We start from the raw sequence: 22491 nt of genomic DNA on the forward strand, positions 1-22491 counted from the left end.
CTGTTGCTTCTCAAATTCCAAGCCAATCTCGACTACTGTGTACCCCACTCCTGACACCATTTGTGAGATTTCGGGGTTCATGGCCACAGATACCTAAATAGGCAGTCGACTAGTCATAATTAAGAAGTATACGACCGTGACAGTTGAAAGCAGTTTACCAGTTCCAGGGGATAGACAAATGAATGTAACTGATCTTTGCAGCCCAAGGTGGTGGGGTGGGGGGTGGTCGCAGTCCTTCACCGATTACACACGGCAGTCTCCCTCTCTTACTTTATTTGCCTTTTCCTCAGGTTGGCTGAGACGTCAGGAGGCTCTCGGTCTCCCCCCAGGCAGTGGTTCTTCTTTTCCCCTCCCTCCTATGCACCCCTTGATATACCCTATTTCTGGGGGCTGGTAGCTTACCCAGTGTCAATCATCTATCTACCCGCTTTAGCCCAATGGATACAGGACAGGCACCCAAACTGTCAGGATGGTTACCATCTCCCCCTGCTCGCCACCCTGCTCGAGGTTAGCTTTTTAGTTTACATCATGCTGACAGTCATATCCTAGTTCTTTCTAAACAATTGCACAGATAAGGGGGTACACAGGACACCACCTTAACAACTTAGGAATGTCAACATGAACCAAATGACCTTGCCTGTTTCCACAGACTGTTTAAAAATTGTTGCCATTTTAGTAAATTTTTTAGGGGGAGTTAAATTATGCAGAAAATATCTGTTTATTCAAGACCCCAGTTTCTTACAAGCCTCCCTGGTGTCAGGGTAAAGGACGTCACTGAGAGGGTGCCGAACTTTCCCCAGGTGGAAGGTGAACGGCAGGAAGGAGTGGACCACATGCAAACCAATGACATCGGAATAAAGGATTGAGATTATGCTGTCAGAGTTTCAGGAGCTAGGGAGGAAGTTAAAGAACACAAGCTTAAAGATAATAATTCCTGGATAATTTCCAGAGCCATTGGCTGGCGAGTACAGGGATAGTAGGATAAGTCATATTCAGAGGTGGCTTGAGGAATAGTGCAGGAGGGAGGGTTTCAGATTTGTGAGGCACTGGAACCAGTTCAAGGTGGGATAGCTTGCGCCTTAATAGAACGGGGATCAATTTCCTCGCAGGAAGGTTATCTAGGGGTGTGGGGGAGATTTTGAAATAATTTGGCAGAGGTTGAATACGATTATGAAACATTACATAGCATAACATAGGATATAAAGCACAGAAACAGGCCATTTGGCCCAACTAGTTCACACTGGCGTTTATGCTCCGTTTGAGTCTCCTCCCATCTTTCCTCATATATTATCTATTTCCTTCTCCTTCGTAAACTTGTCTAGCTTCCCCTTAATTGCATCTGTACTATTCACTTCAACCACTCCCTGTGGTATGAGTTCCATATTCTCACCACTCTTTGGGTAAAGAAGTTTTTTTTCTGAATTTCCCATTGGATTTCTTGCTGACTATCTTATATTGATGGACTCTAGTTATGTTCTTCCCCACAAGAGGAAATATTCTCTCTGTATCCACACTATTAAAATCTTATATAATTTTAAATATCCCTATTAGGTTACCCCTCAGCCTTCTTTTTTTGAGAGAAAAGAGAGGCAGCCTATTAATCCTTTCCTGATAAGCATACCCATGCATTTCTGGTGTCTTCCTTGTACCTCCTCCAGTGTTTCTATGTCCTTTTTATGATATGGTGACCAGAATTGCACACAGGTTCGCAGTGTATTTATATTAATGTGGTAAATAAAGTTGATGAGCTGCAGGCACAAGTCACCAAAAGGGACTCTGATGCAGTGGCTATAATAGAGACATAGTTCAGAGAAGGATTTTTTAACTAATATTCCTGGCTACAAAATATCCAAAAAAGAGAGGGAAGAGAAAAAAGGAGGAGAGGGCTAATAGTATTGATCAAAGGAACTGTTATTGCACTGGAGAGGGATGATGGAGTCAAGGGGTCATTGACAGAATCTATTTAGTTAGAATTAAGGAACAATTAGGGAACTTTACACTACTGGCTGTATACTATAGACCACCAAATATTGGGAAGGAGATAGAAATGTAAATTTGCAAACTATTTAAGTTGTTGGTGCATTTGTAACTGAGTCGTAGTCGTTTTCTCTGGTGTAAGTGTCTCAAAAACATCTTCCAATTCTCCACTGCCATAGTGAAGGAGCAAGGCCTTTTTCCTTTCATCATCTGTGATTGTAAAACCTGCCACTGTGCCTTCAAACTGGTGTAATCACTTTTGCCAATGTGGGAATACAGATGATGGCTCCAAATGCACATCTAAAGGTGGTGGATTAGGCATAAACATATTCATCAGCAATCCCGCTATTAAACTTGTCTGTAAAAGCTTTCCAGCTTTTTAGATCTGAACTTGTGTTCACTTAACACAGCCTGAGTGTGTCTCTAATTCTGCAACTTAAAATACGGCCTTCCCCGTAGAAAGTAGGCAAAACCCTCCAAAAACGATCCTCATCTGGAAGGAATGTTTCATACTTTGCATCCTCCTCCTCGTCTGCTATCTTGGGAGTATCTGTTATCCAATAACACCACGTTGGATGATTAAATCATCCATCCCCTGACAAAATAAGCCAGCATTCGGGAGGCTCACCCACAGACTTTGGAAAAAGCATGGAGTTTGTCTCAAAACTAAGATCAAAGTCTGCCAGGCAGTGGTCCTCACATCACTTCTCTATGACTGTGAGGCATGGAGAATCTTCTAGTGTCACATAAAGTAACTAGATGCATTCCACCTTCGCTGTTTAAGATCTATCTGCAACATCAAGTGGCAGGACAAAATCTCAAACACCAAAGTTCATGCAAGGTGCCACATACTGGTATCAAGAGCATGCTCATCAGTGCTCAGCTTTGCTTTGTCAGTCATGTGGTCCGCATGGAGGATTCCTGCATACCAAAGGCAGCATTCTATGGCCAGTTAAGCATGGGAACCCACACTATAGGATGTCCCAAAATTCTTTTCAAAGACATCCTGAAAGCCATCCTTAGCGCCTCTAAGTTGGACCTCATGACATGAGAAAAAAAACAACCTTAGAGAGATCAAAATGAAGAAGTCTCTGTCATCAAGCAACCTTAACATTTGAGGAGAACAGAGTCAGGTCCTTACAGGACAAGTGAGCACATTTCAAAGTCAGTACCTTCACCCACCCCTCCAACAATGACTTCATATGTAATTTGCAATCAGATCTGCAAATCAAGATTTGACTTAACATCACATATGAGTTGACTGCCAACCTAGAAGATGAATAACTGGTCTCCTTGCTGAACATTCATCCATCAAAGTGATGGGAGAATCCATTACATGGGGTTAGTGAGTGCACCCCATACCAGTATGACACACTGTGATGCTTCTGAAAATTTGTGCTGTTGTCCTTATAAATAGTAAGCCTGACTGGGAGGCAAAAGGGAGTGGATTTCCTAGTTTGCAATGCTGTGATTCACCTTCACATAAACAATAAAATCAGGCTGGTAACAGGAGCTCTATGTGTACAGCTGGAGCTCTTAGGCAAATAAGTTGTTCCTGACTTCCTCACTTGACTCTGAGCGTCTGACTTAGGGTCGCAAGATTTTGACACAGTATTCAAACACTATCATTATCAGTTTGTAAATAATGGATCCCAACAAAGCCTCATCAAGCTGCAGACCCTCATCCAATCACCAACTGGCCCTCACCCATCCTGGTCGGCCCTTACATACCCTCACCCACCCTGCCTGTTACATCCTTCTATTTGATGTAAAAGTACCAATCATGCAACAAAGACCCTTTATTAGAAGACTATATACATACATTGTTAACTAGGAGACTGTACACATGTCTGATTTCTGCCACTGCTGCTTTTAGTCTGAGTTCAGAGTCATGGGACTACTAGGTCACATCCTATCTTGTGGTAGTGATTGACAGCAGTTTAAGATACGCCCTCTTAAATGTACATGCACATCATATCACCCTTTAATCGAAATTAGAAGGATACCCTTAGAGAATCAACCTATTTACATGAAAGCAAAACAAAAATAATGGGCGGAATTTTCCAAGCCCGCTGGTGGCGGGTGTGATAGGTGGAAAATATGGCGGGACCCACTTCACGACGGTGTGAAGGCAGGTCGCGATCTTCTGCTCAGCCGGCCAATAGCAGGCCGCATTTCCTGTCATCAGCCGGTGGAGAGATAATTGTAATACATTGGCATAATTAAAAGGCCATCCGGTCAGGCTTTTGGAACCCCGCCATATTGTCTGTCCAAGTCAGTGGGAAAGCACGATGACGTGTTTCACAGGAGCATGCAGGCAACGTGCACTTGGCGGCCTTCGCTTTGGGGCAACTGAGGTGAGTGAGCAGCAGCGTTCTCCACAGCTCACCCATTGTTTATAGGCCTCAGGGATGCCGGAGGGTGGAGGAAACCCCCGCAGGTGACTGCTGAGGAGTGGGGGATGGTGTCTGGGGGCAAGTGCTGGCCAGCCTCGGGGGTGACTGCTGAGAGGGGTTCGGGGCGGTCAAGTGCTGCCCTGGTGCTGCATCCCGCGCACAGGCAATCGAGGTGGGGGCAGGGTAAGCTAGGGAAATGGCCACTCATTAGGGACACTTGTATAAACTGATCATGCCTCTGCAACTAAGACAGATCAGGCGCAGGCAGAGTGATATGATTGGGGTCAGGCTCCTAGCCTACCCACCCATGCAAGTGTCGCGAAGGCACCAAAGGGCCACTAAGCGCTCCAGACCTTACACCCCCCCCCGCCGCCTCGCCTTCCCCCCCCACCCTAGTGGCATAGACTTCGAGTCCTCCACCATTTTATTGGACCCCAGAGCAGTTGGACTGCACACCTTGTACAATCTCCTCGCCAGCGCTGGCCATGCAGCTGTCACTGCTGGAGGTGCTCACTGCTCCTTGCAATCTCAGCATCCTGGTTTGGACCAGTGTCCCCCTAGTCGCAGTTTGACATGGCAGCCATGCAGCGCACTCATCCCTGGCCATCCGAGAGGTGACCAGGACTCTCCGGGAAGCATTAAGGGGCGGTCACATAGGGCCAGGAAAGGTGCTAAGTACAGTCATGATAACCACGTCTCTCTCTCTTTCAAGCTGCAGGAGGACCACATCAGGATCATGGATCCTGGTGACCTAGCTGTATGCCTGATGGCTTACAGAGAGCGGAGAAGATGGAGGAGAGAGCGACTGAGGCACCTGGCCACGCAAAAGCAGGGGCAGCAACCTCATGAAGAAGGGGCAGCAGGGGCTTCCACACATGCTGCCGAGGGGCGACAGCGAGCAGTGGCTGGTCAGTGCCTAGCGACACGCAGGGTCGATAGATGCCGTCTGCCATTCCTGCAGATGACTGAGAACCAGTGTTGCCGACGATGGCGCATGTCTTGGGACCTGGTGGCTCACATCTGCCACTTGTTTCAGGACTTGGCGCCAAGGGGATGTGGAGGGCATCCACTGCCAGTGGCTGTAAAAGTGACTGCGGCGCTCAATTTCTATGCCAGTGGCTCCTTTCAGGGCTCCACAGGTGACCTCTATGGAATCTCACAATCTGCTACCCACAAATGCATCCATGGCGTCACGGATGCCATCTTCTCCATGGCACACAACTTTCTGCATTTTGCCTGGGATTGGGACAGCCAGGATGCAAGGGCCATTGGATTCGCCCTGATCTCGGGATTCCCACAGGTGCAGGGTGCGATTGACTGCGCTCATGTGGTGCTCAGGTCTCCATCACTACACTCAGTGACTTCATCAACCGCAAAGGCTTCCACTCACCGAACGTGCAGCTGGTATGTGACCACCAGAAACATATCCTGCAGGTATGCACATGGTTTCCAGGGAGTGTGCACAATGCCTACATCCTGAGTTGCTCGCAGATCCCTGCAGTCTTCCAGGGTCCACAGAGGTTGCAGGGTTGGCTCCATGGGGACAAGGGTTACCTGCAGAGGCCGTGGCTGATGACAAAGTGTGGCGGCCATCCCTTCCTGATGTTCCCGAGCTTGCCTTTGCAGCTCCAGCAACTGTGCCATGACCGAGTCCAATGGCTTGTCATCTGACTCGGACTCAGCAACGTTCTGGCCTCCAGCAGTCCTCCAAGTTCCGGGGAAATCTCTGCCTCCACCTGTTGTGGATCAGAAAGTGCAATGTGCTCACCAGATTGTGGTCCCGAGGCTATTCTAAAGCTAGGTCCCACTGAGATGTGTGTCTCTACGCTAGTGGAGAGTGTGGGTGAGTGCTTTGATGGGACTTCAGGGAGGGTGCCTTCAGATTCCTTTTCAGAAGTTTCTTCAGAGCTTGCTTGGAGGCTCTGGGTCATGTGCTCCGCTTGCTGCTTCCCAGATGTGCCTGCGAAAGCAAGGAGAGATAACTAGTGCATGGCAGTGGCCTGTGAAAGAGGACACATCACTCACAGCATGGCTATCTGGTGGATGTTGCACTGCTGGATCCTCACTTGATAGAGCAGCGCCGACCTCACTGTCAGCACAGGACCGGTCCCGGTCATCGCCGGCCAGCTGGATGGCTCTGTTTTCAAATCCTGTGAGAACTTTGAATTACGGCATCCCTCCACCTGTCTGTGACCTTTCCCTCCTGTTTTGAGCCAGTTTGTCCTTAATGGATAGAGATGGAAAGAGCGTATCAGGATGCCTGCCAGGCCGGATGATAAGTATTCCTGGCCTGTGTGGGTGGTGAGTGGTCCCATGGACGGGATGAGGGCAATGATGGTGTGTGTGAAAGAGTGAATGGTGATGCCCCTTGCACTGGTAGTGAGTGAGGGCCCTGTGGGCGTGTGATGGGTTTGTGAATGTGTGAGTTGGGAGTGATGAAAAGAGTGACTTACCCTAGCAGAATGGAGGAGATCATTCCCCTTTTGCGGCACTGGGTGGCTGTCCTCTTCTGAAGGGCATTGGCGCTGACCACCACTGCCATTTACTCCCAAGCTGGATTGGTGATATTGCTACCCATGTGGCCAGAGCAGGGATAGGGCACATCCCGACGGGCTTTCACGGCATCCAGCAGTCGCTCAAGGGACCAGTCGTTGAAGTGGGGGGGCTGCAGTCTTTTTTCCTTTGCTGGCCATGTCTCCCAGGCAGCGGTGGTGAGCTGGTGGCAATGAGCGCTTTGCTGGCGGCTGCATTTTAAATCTGGCGGTCGGCGTGATGCAGTAGTGGAGTGATGGCAAGCGGGCGAATGAGAGCCCGCCTGCCATGGAAACGGTGTGTTTCGCAGGAGTGAATATATAATGAGGTGGTGCCTTATTTTAGGACAAGAATATATATATACATATACATACAATGGTAACTAGGAGACTATGTAGACATGTCTGACCTCTGCCACTGCTGCTTGTAAGCTGGGTTCAAAGTCATGGGACCACTACATCACATCCTCTCTTTGTGGTAGTGATTGACATCAGTTTAAGATATGCCCTCTTAAAGGTACATGTACACCACATCACAACACTGCCCAGCTCTCACCCAATACCCATCCACCTCTTACTTGACACTCGCCCACCTCACTTGGCCCTGCTTGATGCTCACCACCACCCCCCCCAATACCCACTGGAATCTGCCCCATTCTTGTCTGGAACCTGGGTGGCTCAGGGTAGGGGATTCATTATTGATTGTGAGTAGGATGCTATGTATTTCTTTTGTTTTATTTTTTTCTTAACAGAATCCTAAAATTCGTGAGATTTTTAACGTAGAAAACCCGGAGTCTAATTTCTATTCCAAGTGTCTCACCGTGGTGTCAGGGTCTGATTTTGTTAATCTGACTTTCGACAACTTTGTTGCTTTCAAGGAAAATGTGGTCAAGGTAAGTGGACTGTGTTAACTCATTGCCCTGGGGCTGAGATGACAGAGAGAGTGCTGGAAATATGTAGACACAGGCTCTTCTTTGATGCTGTGTAATCACAGCAAAACCTGTACTTTCCATCATCACCACAGGTTCCACAGGTACATGAACCTGAGAAGGTAGACCAGGCCTCAGTTTAATGTTTCATCTGAAAGACAACACCACTGATAGTGCAGCGCTCCCTGAGTACTGCCCCTCCGACAGTGCAGCGCTCCCTGAGTACTGCCCCTCTGACTGTGCAGCGCTCCATGAATACTGCTTCTCCGACAGTCCAGCTCTCCCTGAGTACTGCTTGTCCAGCAGTGCAGCACTTTCTCAGTTCTGTCCCTCTGACAATGCCACACTCCTTTGGTACTGACCATCCGACAGTGTCACATTCCCTCAGTACTGTTCTCTGACAATGCCACACTCCCTTGGTACTGACTTTCTGACAGTCCCTCAATACTGCCCCTATGACAGTGCAGCACTCCCTCAGTATTGTTGGGTGGGATGGGTTTGTTTGGGTGGGGTCAGTTAGGGTGGTTAGGGTGCAGTTGGGGTGGTTAAGATGGGGTGAGTTCAGGTGAATGATCACCAGCACTACCATCTCTATGATGACCATTAATATTACCACCATCATCATCATCACCCTCACGTGGAAACTAGATATAAGCAAATACCCATTCATTGGCATTACTCACTCTCTCCCATCACCTCCTATGAAATAAGGTGATTATTTTTTTATTCATTCATGGGATGTGGGCATTGCTGGCTAGGCCAGCATTTATTGGCCATCCCTAATTGACCTTGAGAAGGTGGTGAGCTGCCTTCTGCAGTGGTTCAAGAAGGCAGTTCACTACCACTTTCTCAAGGGTAATTAGGGACGGGCAATAAATGCTGGCCTAACCAGTGACACCCACATCCCATGAATGAATCAAAAAAATCATCTTCTTTTATAGGATGTAATGTGAGGGAGGGAGTGATTGAGGAAGTGTGAAGGGAGTGAGTGAGTGTGAGTTGGAGGTGTGAGGGGAGGGAGTGAATGTGAGTGAGGAGGTGTGATGGGAAGGGGTGAGTGTGAGTTGGAGGTGTGAGAGAAGGGAATGAGTGTGAGTTGGAGGCGTGAGGGGAGGGAGTGAGTGTGAGTTGCAGGTGCAAAGGGAGGGAGTGAGTGTGAGCTGGAGGTGTGAGGGGCGGGAGTGAATATGAGTTGGAAGTGTGATGGAGGGAGTGAGTGTGAGTTGGAAGTGTGAGGGGAGGGAGTGAGTGTGAGCTGGAGGTGTGAGGGGAGGGAGTGAATGTGAGTTGGAAGTGTGAGAGGAGGGAGTGAGTGTGTGTTGGAAGTGTGAGGGGAGGGAGTGAGTGTGAATTAGAAGTGTGAGGGGAGGGAGTGAGTGTGAGTTGGAAGTGTGAGGGGAGGGAGTGAGTGTAAATTGGAAGTGTGAGGGGAGGGAGTGAGTGTGAGTTGTAAGTGTGAGGGGAGGGAGTGAGTGTGAATTGGAAGTGTGAGGGGAGGGAGTGAATGTGAGTTGTAAGTGTGAGGGGAGGGAGTGAGTGTGAATTGGAAGTGTGAGGGGAGGGAGTGAGTGTGAATTGGAAGTGTGAGGGGAGGGAGTGAGTGTGAGTTGGAAGTGTAAGGGGAGGGAGTGAGTGTGAATTGGAAGTGTGAGGGGAGGGAGTGAATGTGAGTTGTAAGTGTGAGGGGAGGGAGTGAGTGTGAATTGGAAGTGTGAGGGGAGGGAGTGAGTGTGAATTGGAAGTGTGAGGGGAGGGAGTGAGTGTGAATTGGAAGTGTGAGGGGAGGGAGTGAATGTGAGTTGTAAGTGTGAGGGGAGGGAGTGAGTGTGAATTGGAAGTGTGAGGGGAGGGAGTGAGTGTGAATTGGAAGTGTGAGGGGAGGGAGTGAGTGTGAGTTGGAAGTGTGAGGGGAGGGAGTGAGTGTGAATTGGAAGTGTGAGGGGAGGGAGTGAATGTGAGTTGTAAGTGTGAGGGGAGGGAGTGAGTGTGAATTGGAAGTGTGAGGGGAGGGAGTGAGTGTGAGTTGTGAGTGTGAGGGGAGGGAGTGAGTGTGAATTGGAAGTGTGAGGGGAGGGAGTGAGTGTGAATTGGAAGTGTGAGGGGAGGGAGTGAGTGTGAATTGGAAGTGTGAGGGGAGGGAGTGAGTGTGAATTGGAAGTGTGAGGGGAGGGAGTGAGTGTGAATTGGAAGTGTGAGGGGAGGGAGTGAGTGTGAATTGGATGTGTGAGGGGATGGTTTATCAGTGAGTCAGGGCTCCTTGCAGGAAAACAATTCTTGTTTTGAGAGTCAGGGCCCAGAATGTCGGAGCTTCACCAAATAACATGAAATTAAACCAGTCACTGATTTCTTCTCTGGACCTTTGGAATTGCTTTGCTTCCTATGATGTGCTGGTGGAGTGTGTAGAGGTGATGCAGTAACAGGCTCATGTTCTCCAAAGCTTCATCTGCACCTTTCCTTGTTTTCTTGTTTAGGGCTGGGCAGATGAAATCCTGAATATCGCTACCCATCCACTGTGCCGCAATCCTCCCCAGTCTGTCACCATCAATAAAATGTAAGTGTTCCCTGTAGCTTTGTGCAGAGATTAGATTCTGCCTGTAAATCATTGGCCTGCAGACAGTGAGCCTCAATAATACAACATCCTCACAACAGGCGTGTCTGAGAGAGAGTGTGGGCATATGTGAGAGAGTACTACATTTGTGTGTGAGTTTGAGGGGTGAATTTTCTGGGGGGGCGGGGCGTATTCTAGCACCTGTGTCCACCCCCCTCCCCCAGTTAGAAAAGCTGGCCGCAAACCAACTAAAAAAGGCTATCCCTCAGTGATATTATGCCGCAGGTGGCTTCAGTGGAAGGACGTCCTCTCCTCGAGAGCTGCTGGCCAATCTGGTTGGCCAACAGCTCTTGCAGTCCCAGCAGCACCAGAACTCAGTTGTGGGCACCACTGGAACTGCAAACACTTCCACGGAGAAGATAGCATGGATACTGGACTCAGGTAAGTCTGGTATTTTGTGGGGAGAGAGGGGTAGCGTGCTTTGGAGGCCAGGGTGGAGGCACAAAAGGTGGTGGGGGATACCGACTTGGGGGGAGGGGTTGCACTCAATGTGCAGAATTGGTGAAAAAGCGGCCAATCAACTCTTATCCACCTTCCACTGCCAACCGCATTATGGCGTGGGCAGCGTATATTTCGGGTCACTTGCCTTGTTAACAAATGCCTTTTAATAAGTCTTTTACAAGCAGTGGGCAGGCTGCCCGGCTTCAGTAATATGGAAAACTGGCATGTTAACGTTGGATTCACAACCTGGCATCATCACCCCGGATTTTTGTGAGTACGTGTGACTGTGTTTGTGTGTGAGTGTGAGTTTGAATGTGTCTTTGTGTCCATATGTTTGTGTGTGTCTGTGGGTGTGTGTGTGTGTGAATGATACAAGCCTGTAGATATGAGCAGAGCCTATGGAGGAGTGTCTTGAAGTGATCTGGGTTTAGAGGAGGTCTCTGATTGAATCAGGGCCCATCGATGTAATTGAGTTTCCATTTGGAAGCCACACACTCTGTCTTTATTGTTTATATAAACCCGATGTAAATTCTCAAGGCAGGGCCTAGCCCCTTTCCTCCTCACTCCTCCCTTATCAGACAATCTCTTGCCACACACTGGGCGGAATCTTGTTGAGGCCTCGGGGTCTCATCTGCCAGCTAGAGAACCCGTCAAGCAGTGGTGAGGCCAGTGGTGGGCCATCCCCTGGAATCAAGGCCCCGGGGCCGGAAGTCTCACCTACCGAGAGCTGCTAGCCAATCAGAGGCAGCTGTTGTGTTCACCAGTGCCTCTGGGGCGACCATGGCCGCAGCTGGAAGGAGAGGCATCAGAGTCCCAGTATCGCAGAACGACCCAGGCCACAGGTAAGTAATGTGGGGGTAGTGGGATTTTGTGAGGTGGGGGTTGCAGGGTAAGGAGTGAGGGGGGTTCAGCAGCAAGGGCAGGGGGGTGTCTCTCAGCGAGACCCCCCATTCCTGATGCCCAGTCTCTTGATCGGGCACTGAGTGCCTTTGATTGGGTCCTCCCATCACATGTGACAAGTTAGCTGCACAGTTTTACCTGCCGTGTATGCCACATGGTGACAGGGGCAACTGACCATTAATTGGCCACTTAAGGGCCTCATTAGGTGGAGGGGCGGAAGGTTGGCCATGGGCTTTTCTGCTGAGAACTTAATTCTGGTGGAGGCAGGGAGGTGGCAGGGTTCCGGTAGGCCACCATCCTGTTTAAGTAAGTGCCCTTCCCATCTCCAAGCTTGCCACCAGCGAGAGCACAAGATTCCAGCCACTGTCTCCATCTGATTCCCCAGGGACTGGTGGGTGGAGTGGGAGAGATACATGAGCTGGTGTTTGGTGTCCCGCCTGAAGTTCAGCCCACAGTTTCAAACTCACCCTGAGCTATCACCTCCGCCTTTTGATTGCTCCACTCTTCATTCTTCTTCATCTGATCAACTCTTGCTCTCTACATCCTCTCTATACTTGCATCGCCTTCATTGACAAACTATTCTCAACAAGTCCTCTTTTCTTAGCTTTGTGCCAGGCTACCTGCATATGGAGTGAACGTTATAAACCCTGGCGACTTGAATACTCTGTCCCTGCCCATCCCTCAGCGATTGGAACCTCGCCTCGTGAATCTACCCTCTTCCAGATCCAAAGGGCAGTCGGGCTGTCTGATACCATCAGCTATTGAGGGGTCCTGGATCCCTGCAGGCAGCCCCCTGACTCCATAGGGATATCTGGGGACCTTCTCTTCCAGACCCCTGGACACGATATTAAAGAAAACATATCTTAGTGGTAACCTCTTCACCATTCCATAGAATCATATAGCATAAAAAGTGCCATTCAGCCCATCATGGCTTTGGATCAGGTACCAATGAACCCCACTCCCCTTCTCTTTCTCTGTAGCCCTGCACAAATTTCCTTTCTCGCTGACTTTATTGCCACTATTAAGAATTACTACACTGAACTATTCCTCTCTTGTACCTTCTCATCTCCAAATGCTTTGCCTGGTGAATACACACACACAAGCCCACAGACTCTCTCCCTCTCTCACACACATGCACACACACAGACACACACACACAATCACCCACACACTCACTCACACACACATACACCCACACACCCTCACACACCCACACACCCTCACATACCCACATACACTCACACCCACACTCACAACTCACCCCCTACACACACACATACACACTCACACCCACCCTTCCACACACACACATTCTCACTCACACCCACACCCATACCCGCATGCTCACACACCTACACACACACACACACATGCTCACACACACACACACATGCTCGAACACTCACATACGCACACATCCACACCTACACACGCCCAGACACACTCACAACCCACATGCTCACACGCCCACAACACATTCACAAACTCATACTTACAAACACACCCATACACTCACATACCCAAACCCACACATACAATACAGATATAGACATACACATACGCGCACACACACACACATATACACACACACACACCCATACCACACTCTCTCTCACACACACTCACATCCACACCCACACCCACAAACCCATACACGTTCACAACCCCCCACACACATACACACTCACTCACATTCATACTCACACACCCATACCCGCACACTCACACCCTCACACACCCACACACACTCACATCCACACACACACCCACCCACCCCCACACAGACACACTCACTCATGCTCACGCTCACACTCACTCATGCTCGTGCTCACACTCACTCATACTCACGCTTACACTCACTCACACACCCATATGCATACACTCACACCCACACCCATACCAACACACTCACACACCTATACTCACACACCCACAACACACTCACACACACATTCATACACAAACTCATACTCACACACACACCCACACACTCACATACCCACACCCACACACACACAGATACAGCCACATACACACAAACACACACAAGTATACACATGCGTACACAACACATGCAACATTCACTCCCTCCACCACCAATGCACAGTGACAGCAGTGTGTACTATCTACAAGATGTACAAAGTGTACTGCAGCAGTTAACCAAGACTCCTTTGATCGATAGCACCTTTACCCACCTAGAAGGGCAAGGGCAGCAGATGCATGGGAACGCCAACAGTTGCAAGATCCCCTCTAAGCCACACACCATCCTGATTTGGAACTATATCACTGTTCCTTCATTGTCACTGGTTCAAATTCCTGGAAGTCCCTCCCTAACAGCACTGTGGGTGTACCTACACCACATCAACAGCAGCAGTTCAAGAAATCAGCTCACCATTATCTTCTCAAGAGCAATTAGGGATGGGCAAAATGCCTAGTCAGTGATGTCCACATCCCAAGAATGAATTTTTAAAAATACACACACATCCACACCCACACGCACATACACACACACACACACACACACATAGACATACGGGTATACACTCACATATATATAAACATGCATACACACACATACAAACATGCATACACACACACATATACAAACATGCATACAAACATGCATACACACACACACTTACCCCGCGAGGTAAGGTCAGTGCGCCAGACAACAACAGTACCACCCTTGTCAGCGGGTTTGATGACAATGTTGGGGTTGGACCTGAGAGAAAGGAGTGCAGTAAGTTCAGAGAGTGACAGGTTAGAGTGGGTGAGAGGAGCAGAGAAATTGAGACGGCTAATGTCACGCCGACAGTTCTCAATGAAAAGATCAAGAGAAGGTAAGAATCCAGAGGGAGGGGTCCAGGTGGAGGGAGAATATTGGAGATGGGTAAAAGGATCCGTTGAACGTCTGTCTCTCTCTGAACTTACTGCACTCCGTTCTCTCAGGTCCAACCCCAACATTGTCATCAAACCCGCTGACAAGGGTGGTACTGTTGTTGTCTGGCGCACTGACCTCTACCTCGCGGAGGCTGAGCGTCAACTCGCAGACACTTCCTCCTACCTCTCCCTGGACCATGACCCCGCCACAGAACATCAATCCATTGTTTCCAGGACTGTCACTGACCTCATCTCCTCTGGAGATCTTCCTCCCACAGCTTCCAACTTGATAGTCGCCCAACCTCGGACGGTCCGCATCTACCTCCTACCCAAAATCCACAAACAGAACTGTCCTGGCAGACCGATCGTGTCAGCCTGTTCCTGCCCCACGGAACTCATTTCTCGTTATCTTGACTCCCTTCTCTCTCCCCTTGTCCAGTCCCTTCCCACCTACATCCGTGATTCCTCTGACACCTTACGTCACATCAACAATTTCCAGTTCCCTGGCCCCAACCGCTTCCTCTTCACCATGGATGTCCAATCCCTCTACACCTCCATCCCCCACCAGGATGGTCTGAGGGCCCTTAGCTTCTTCCTTGAACAGAGGCCCGAACAATCCCCATCCACCACTACTCTCCTCTGTCAGGCTGAACTTGTTCTCACACTGAACAATTTCTCCTTTAACTCCTCTCACTTCCTCCAAATAAAAGGTGTGGCTATGGGTACCCGCATGGGCCCCAACTATGCCTGTCTCTTTATGGGGTATGTGGAACATTCCTTGTTCCAGTCCTACTCCAGCCCCCTCCCACAACTCTTTCTCCGGTACATCGATGATTACTTCGGTGCTGCTTCATGCTCTCGTTGGGACCTGGAAAAATTTATTAATTTTGCTTCCAATCTCCACCCCTCCATCATTTTCACATGGTCCATCTCTGACACTTCTCTTCCCTTCCTTGACTTCTCTGTCTCAATTTCTGATGATAGACTGTCCACCAATATCCATTACAAGCCTACCGACTCCCACAGCTACCTCGACTACACCTCCTCACACCCCGCTTCCTGTAAGGACTCCATCCCATTGTCTCAGTTCCTTCGCCTCCGTCGCATCTGTTCTGATGACACTACCTTCAAAAACAGCTCCTCTGACATGTCCTCCTTCTTCTTTAACCGAGGTTTTCCACCCACAGTCGTTGACAGGGCCCTCAACCGTGTCCGACCCATATCCTGCGCATCCGCCCTCACGCCTTCTCCTCCTTCCCAGAAACATGATAGGGTCCCCCTTGTCCTCACTTATCACCCCACCAGCCTCCGCATTCAAAGGATCATCCTCCGCCATTTCCGCCAACTCCAGCATGATGCCACCACCAAACACATCTTCCCTTCACCCCCACTAGCAGCATTCCGTAGGGATTGTTCCCTCCGGGACACCCTGGTCCACTCCTCCATCACCCCCTACTCCTCAACTCCCACCTATGGCACCTCCCAATGCCCACGCAGAAGATGCAACACCTGCCCCTTCACTTCCTCTCTCCTCACCGTCCAAGGGTCCAAATACTCCTTTCAAGTGAAGCAGCATTTCACTTGCATTTCCCCTAACTTAGTCTACTGCATTCGTTGCTCCCAATGCGGTCTCCTCTACATTGGAGAGACAAAACGCAAACTGGGCGACCGCTTTGCAGAACACCTGCGGTCTGTCCGCAAGAAAGACCCAAACCTCCCTGTCGCTTGCCATTTTAACACTCCACCCTGTTCTCTTGCCCACATGTCTGTCCTTGGCTTGCTGCATTGTTCCAGTGAAGCCCAACGCAAACTGGAGGAACAGCACCTCATCTTCTGACTAGGCACTTTACAGCCTTCCGGGCTGAATATTGAATTCAACAACTTTAGATCTTAAACTCCCCCCATCCCCACCCCGTTTCTTCCCCCTCCCCCTTTTTTTTTCAATAATTTATATAGATTCTTCTTTTCCCACCTTTTTCCATTATTTTTAAATCTACAACTAATACTTTGTTAGTCTGTCCACCCCACCCCACTAGAGCTGTACCTTGAGTGTCCTGCCATCCATTCTTAATTAGCACTTTTCTTAGATAATATCACCACCTTCAACACCTCTTTGATCCTTTTGTCTGTGACATCTTTTGATTATCTGCTCCTATCACTGCTTGCTTATCCCTACAATGACCCCACCCTCAACTTCTCTCTCCCCCCGCCCCCCACCTTAGACCAGCTTATATTTCACCTCTCTCCTAACTATACTTCAGTTCTGCCGAAGGGTCATGAGGACTCGAAACGTCAACTGTTTTCTTCTCCACCGATGCTGCCAGACCTGCTGAGTTTTTCCAGGTAATTCTGTTTTTGTTTTGCCCAACATGCACTCTCCTTGTAACTAATGGCATGGCAGGATGTATCAATCGATGGGTGTAAGACAGTCCGGTAAGAGACTCTGATAGTTTCGCGAACAGCATTCTGTTGTGGTTGTTGAGCACTCCAGATCAATGGGAATGCCGATTAATTTTATCATTTTATTCTGCAGATTCACTAAAATAAAGCTGTTTGTGAATGAAGAGAGGAGGATTCCAGTCAGAAAGTATGTTGAGAATTTGAAAAACGAATCTTAACTTTTGATTTATAAAAGTGCAGGTGTAAGAAAATATATAAAATAATTCCTTATCTGACTAATGAGTGAATATTGCCACAAATCCTGATATTTAAATAACTCATTGGTGGTAAACTGGTCTTATAATATAAGTAATACTGGAGTTAAGGATGTTCTTTCTTCTCATGGTGTTTGCGTCTGCAGCATTTACCAGATGTTTCCAGCTGACAGGAAGAGGGTAGAGGCAGCACTGGTTGCCAGTCATCTCCCCAGTCTCAAGGTGAGTGTCAGTTCTACCGAAGTCCTTTTTTAAAATACTAAAAGATAACTTCCTGGGATTCAACACACAGCAGTCCTGAAGCAAGGAGGTCCACACAACTCTGGGAACAACAACCCCCCACAATGGAGATAACAGTCCCCAGAGATTACAGTTCGTCCTCAAATTCCCTCTGAGATTATAGCCCCCATGGAGATTACAGACCCCCCAGAGATTACAGTCCCCCTCAGAGATTACAGTTTCCCACTGCAGAGATTACAGTCCCCCAGAGAATACAGAGCCCCCCAGAAGTTACAGTTCCCTTAGCGATTACAGGCACTGCCTCTCCGCCGAGAGATTACAGTCTACCATTACAGTCCCCCACCCCTCAGTCTCTGCAGAGATTAGTTTCCTTAGAAATTTATTTTTATTCATTCATGGGATGTGGGCATCACTGGCTAGGCCAGCATTTATTGCCCATCCCTAATTGTTCTTGAGAAGGTGGTGGTGAACTGCCTTCTTGAACCACTGCAGTCCATGTGGTGTAGGTACACTCACTGTGCTGTTAGGGAGGGAGTTCCAGGATTTTGACCCAGCGACAGTGAAGGAACGGTGTTATATTTCCAAGTCAGAACGGTGAGTGGCTTGGAGGGGAACTTCCAGGTGGTGATGTTCCCATGTGTCTGCTGCTAGATGGTAGCGGTCATGGGTTTGAAAGGTGCTGTCTAAGAAGCCTTGTGAGTTCCTGCAGTGCATCTTGTAGATGGTACACACTGCTGCCAATGTGGGTCGGTGGAGGAGGGAGTGAATGTTTGTGGATGTGGTGCCAATCCTGGATAGCGTCAAGCTTCTTAAGTGTCATTGGAGCTGCACTCATCCAGGCAATTGGGGAGTATTCCATCACACTCCTGACATGTGCCTTGTAGATGGTGGACAGGCTTTGGGGAGTCAGGAGGAGAATTACTTGCTGCAGGATTCTGAGCCTCTGACCTGCTCTTGTGGCCACTGTATTTATATGGCTAGTCCAGTTTAGTTTCTGGTCAATGATAATCCCCAAGGTGTTGAGAGTGGGGGATTCAGTGATGGTAATGCCATTTAATGTCAAGAGCAATGGTTAAATTCTCTCTTGTTGGAGATGGGCATTGCCTGGCACTTGTGTGGTGCGAATGTTACTTGCCACTTGTCAGCCCAAATCTGGATATTGTCCAGGTCTTGTTGCATTTGGACATGGACTGCTTCAGTATCTGAGGAGTTGCGAATGGTGCTGAACATTGTGCAATTATCAACGAACATCCCTACTTCTGACCTTATGATGGAGCAGCTGAAGATGGTTGGGCCGAGGACACTACCCTGAGGAACTCCTGCAGTGGTATCCTAGAACTGAGATGATTGACCTCCAACAACCACAACCATCTTCCTTTCTGCTCGGTATGATTCCAACCAGCAGACAGTTTTCCCCGATTCCCATTGACTCCAGTTTTGCTGGGGCTCCTTCGTGCCACACCTGGTCAAATGCTGCCTTGATGTAAATGGCAGTCACGTTGACCTCATTTCTGGAGTTCAGCTCTTTTGTTCATGTTTGAACCAAGGCTGTAATGAGGTCAGGAGCTGAGTAGCCCTGGTGGAATCTAAACTGGGCGTCAGTGAGCAGGTTATTGCTAAGCAAGTGCTGCTTGATAGCACTGCTGATGACCTCTTCCATCACTTTACTGATGATTGAGAATATTCTGATGGGGTGGTAGTTGGTCGGATTGGATTTGTCTTGCTTTTTGCGTATAGGACATGCCTGGGCAATTTTCCACATAGCCAGGTAGATGCCAGTGTTGTAGCTGTACTGGAACAGCTTGGCTAGGGTCGCAGAAAGTCCTGAGCACAAGTCTATTAACAGCATTCTTCCATATAATTACTCCACACAAGGGGTTGAATTGGATACTATTTTATCAGTTATCTCACAGGGTAGAAAGATCAAATGACTCCTGAGCAACAAAGTGGAATGATTGAACAACATAGGTCTTCACTGTCAAAGAGAAATTTTGGAGTCCTCAGATGTCTCTGTGTGACACAACTTTTAAGAGACCAAAGGACAAAGACTTAATAGTTCACAATTGTATCTGTGTTTTCTTGATCAGCAAGTTTGAAGACTCTGCTGATTGCTAGTTCTCGTTACAGTACAATATCTTCTATGCAACACAGCTTTGTCACGATATTCCAATACCTCAAAAAACTCATATAAGCAGCAAGATAAACACAGAAACAAAAAAAATAGGAGCAGGAGTAGGTCATTCGGTCCTTTGAGCCTGCTCCGCCATTCAATATGATCATGGCTGATCCTCTATCTCAAGCAATGGGTTTTGGAGCTCGAGTGTCAGCTGGAGACACAGCAGAGCATCTGTGAGGCTGAAGGTTACATGGCTAGCACGTTTTTGGATGTGGTCACTCCGCAGCTTAAGGAAGTGCAGTCAGAGAGGGAATGGGTGACCACCAGTCAGAAGAAGGGAGGCAGGCAGGTAGCCAGGAAAGCCCCAGAGTGCATCTCACTCAAGGTCCGTATTTCTGTGTTGGAAAACGGTGAGGGTGAAGATTCCTCTGGAGACTGTAGCCAGAGCCAAGTTCACGGCCAAGTGGCTCAGCTGCACAAGCGGGGATGAGTAAGAGTGCAAGAGCAATAGTGGTAGGAGACTCAATAGTGAGGGGTGCAGACAGATGCTTCCGCGGCCGCATATGTAACTCCAGGGTGATGTGTTGCCTCCCTGGTGCCAGGGTCAAGGATGTCACAGAACAGCTGCAGGGCATTCTGAAGGGGGAGAGCAAACAGTCAGAGGTCGTGGATCACATTGGTAACAATGACATAGGTAGAAAGAGGGATGAGGTCCTGCAACAAGAATTTAGGGAGCTAGGCTAGTGCTAGTGAGTATAGGAATAGGAGGACAGAGAGGATGAATGCTGAAGAGATGGTGAAGGAGGGATGGCTTAGTTTCCTGGATCACTGAGTCTGTTTCTGGTGAAGGTGGGGCCTGTACAAGGTGGATGGGTTGCACCTGAACGGGGACAGGACCAACATCCTTGCGGGGAGGTTTGCTAGTGCTGTCGGGGAGAGTTTAAACTAATTTGGCAGGGGGATGGGATATAGAGTGGAGATACAGTAGGGGGTGATGCACCGCTAAATATTGAAGAGAAACTTAGTCAGGCTGGAAGGCAGAGCAAATATAGACCTGTTAAGGCACAAGGGAATAATGCGAGGCTGGATTGCATCTATTTTAATGCAAGGAGTCTTACAAGTAAGGCAGATCAATTGAGGGCATTGATTAACACATGGGAATATGAGATTGTTGCTATCACAGAGACATGGTTGAGGGAAGGGCAGGCCTGGCAGCTCAATATTCCAGGGTAAAGAATCTTCAGGCATGATGGGGGAGGGGTAAAAGAGGAGGTAGTATTTCACTATTGATCAAGGAGTCAATTACTGCTGTAAGGAGGTATCTAAGAAGGTTCCTCAAATGAGGCCATATAGGTAGAACTTAAAAAAAAAGGGGCAATCACTTTGCTGGGAGTGGACTATAGGCCTCCAAAGAGTCAGGGGGAGTTAGACAAGTCAATATGTAGGCAAATCGCAGAGAAGTGCAAAATAATAGGGTAATAATAGTAGGGGATTTCAACTTCCCCATATTAACTGGGATAGTCTTAGTGTGAAAGGCTTAGAGGAGGTGGAATTCTTAAAGTGCACCCAGGAGAGCTTTTTGAGCCAGCACGTAGAAAGTCCTACAAGAGAATGGGTGGTACTGGACCTAATCTTAGGGAATGAAACCGGGCAAGTGGTAGAAGTGTTAGTGGGGGAGCATTTCGGGGATAGCGACCATAACTCTGTAAGATTTAAGGTAGTTATGGAAAATGACAAAGATGGACCGGAAATAAAGTTCCTGAATTGGGGGAAGACCGATTTCAATATGATAAGACAGGATCTGGCCAAAGTGGACTGGGAGCAGCTACTTGTAGGAAAGTCTACATCAGAGCAGTGGGAGTCATTCAAAAGGGAAATAGTGAGAGTTTAGGGCCAACATGTTCCTGTAAAGGGGAAGGGTAGGACTAACAAGTCCAGGGAATGAACCCTGGATGTCAAGAGATATAGAGGATTGGATAAGGGAAAAAAGGAGGCTTATGACAGATACAGAGGGCTGAAAACAGCAGAAGCCCTAGAGGAGTATAGAAAGTGTAGGGAGGTACTTAAAAAAGTAATTAGGAGAGCGAAGAGGGGGCATGAAAAAACACTGGTGGGCAAGATAAAGGAAAATCCCAAGGCATTTTATAAATATATTAAGGGCAAGAGGATAACCAAGGAAAGAATGGGGCCCATTAGGGGCCAAAGTGGCAATCTGTGCATGGAGCTGGAGGACGTAGGTGAGGTTTTGAATGATTACTTTTCATCTGTATTCACTATGGAGAAGGACAATGTAGGTGTAGAAATCAGGGAGGGGGCCTGTGATATACTTGAACAAATTAGCATTGACAGGGAGGAGGTATTAGCGGTTTTAGCAGGCTTAAATTGGATAAATCCCGAGGCCCAGATGAGATGTATCCCAGGCTGCTATTTGAGGCAAGGGAGGGGATTGCAGAGGCTCTGACACTAATTTTCAAATCCTCTCTGGCCACAGGAGAAGTGCCAGAGGACAGCAAATGTGGTACTATTATTCAAGAAGGGTAGTAGGTATAAACCAGGTAATTACAGGCTAATGAGTCTAACATCAGTGGTAGGGAAACTATTGGAAAAATTTCTGAGGGACAGGATTAATCTCCACTTGGAGAGGCAGGGATTAATCAGGGATAGTCAGCATGGCTTTGTCAGGAGGAGATCATGCCTAACAAATTTGATTGAATTTTTTGAGGAGGTGACTAGTTGTGTAGATGAGGTAGTGCAATTGATGTAATCTACATGGACTTCAGTAATGCTTTTGACAAGGTCCTGCATGGGAGAATGATCAA

General features: G+C 48.3%; 1 protein-coding gene across 1 annotated transcript in view; it reads left to right on the forward strand.

Moving 5' to 3' along the window:
* LOC144693541 (1-phosphatidylinositol 4,5-bisphosphate phosphodiesterase beta-2-like) overlaps positions 1-22491 on the forward strand; it is a 151285-nt gene that overhangs the window by 23364 nt on the left and 105430 nt on the right. The window contains exons 4-7 of the mRNA XM_078563385.1: positions 7657-7797; positions 10305-10384; positions 17196-17249; positions 17463-17538. Of these exons, the coding sequence (XP_078419511.1) occupies positions 7657-7797; positions 10305-10384; positions 17196-17249; positions 17463-17538 (351 nt within the window). The remainder of the gene's footprint in view (positions 1-7656; positions 7798-10304; positions 10385-17195; positions 17250-17462; positions 17539-22491) is intronic.

Source organism: Cetorhinus maximus, chromosome 18 (assembly GCF_964194155.1).
Source record: "Cetorhinus maximus chromosome 18, sCetMax3.hap1.1, whole genome shotgun sequence".
Taxonomy (NCBI): Eukaryota; Metazoa; Chordata; class Chondrichthyes; order Lamniformes; family Cetorhinidae; genus Cetorhinus; species Cetorhinus maximus.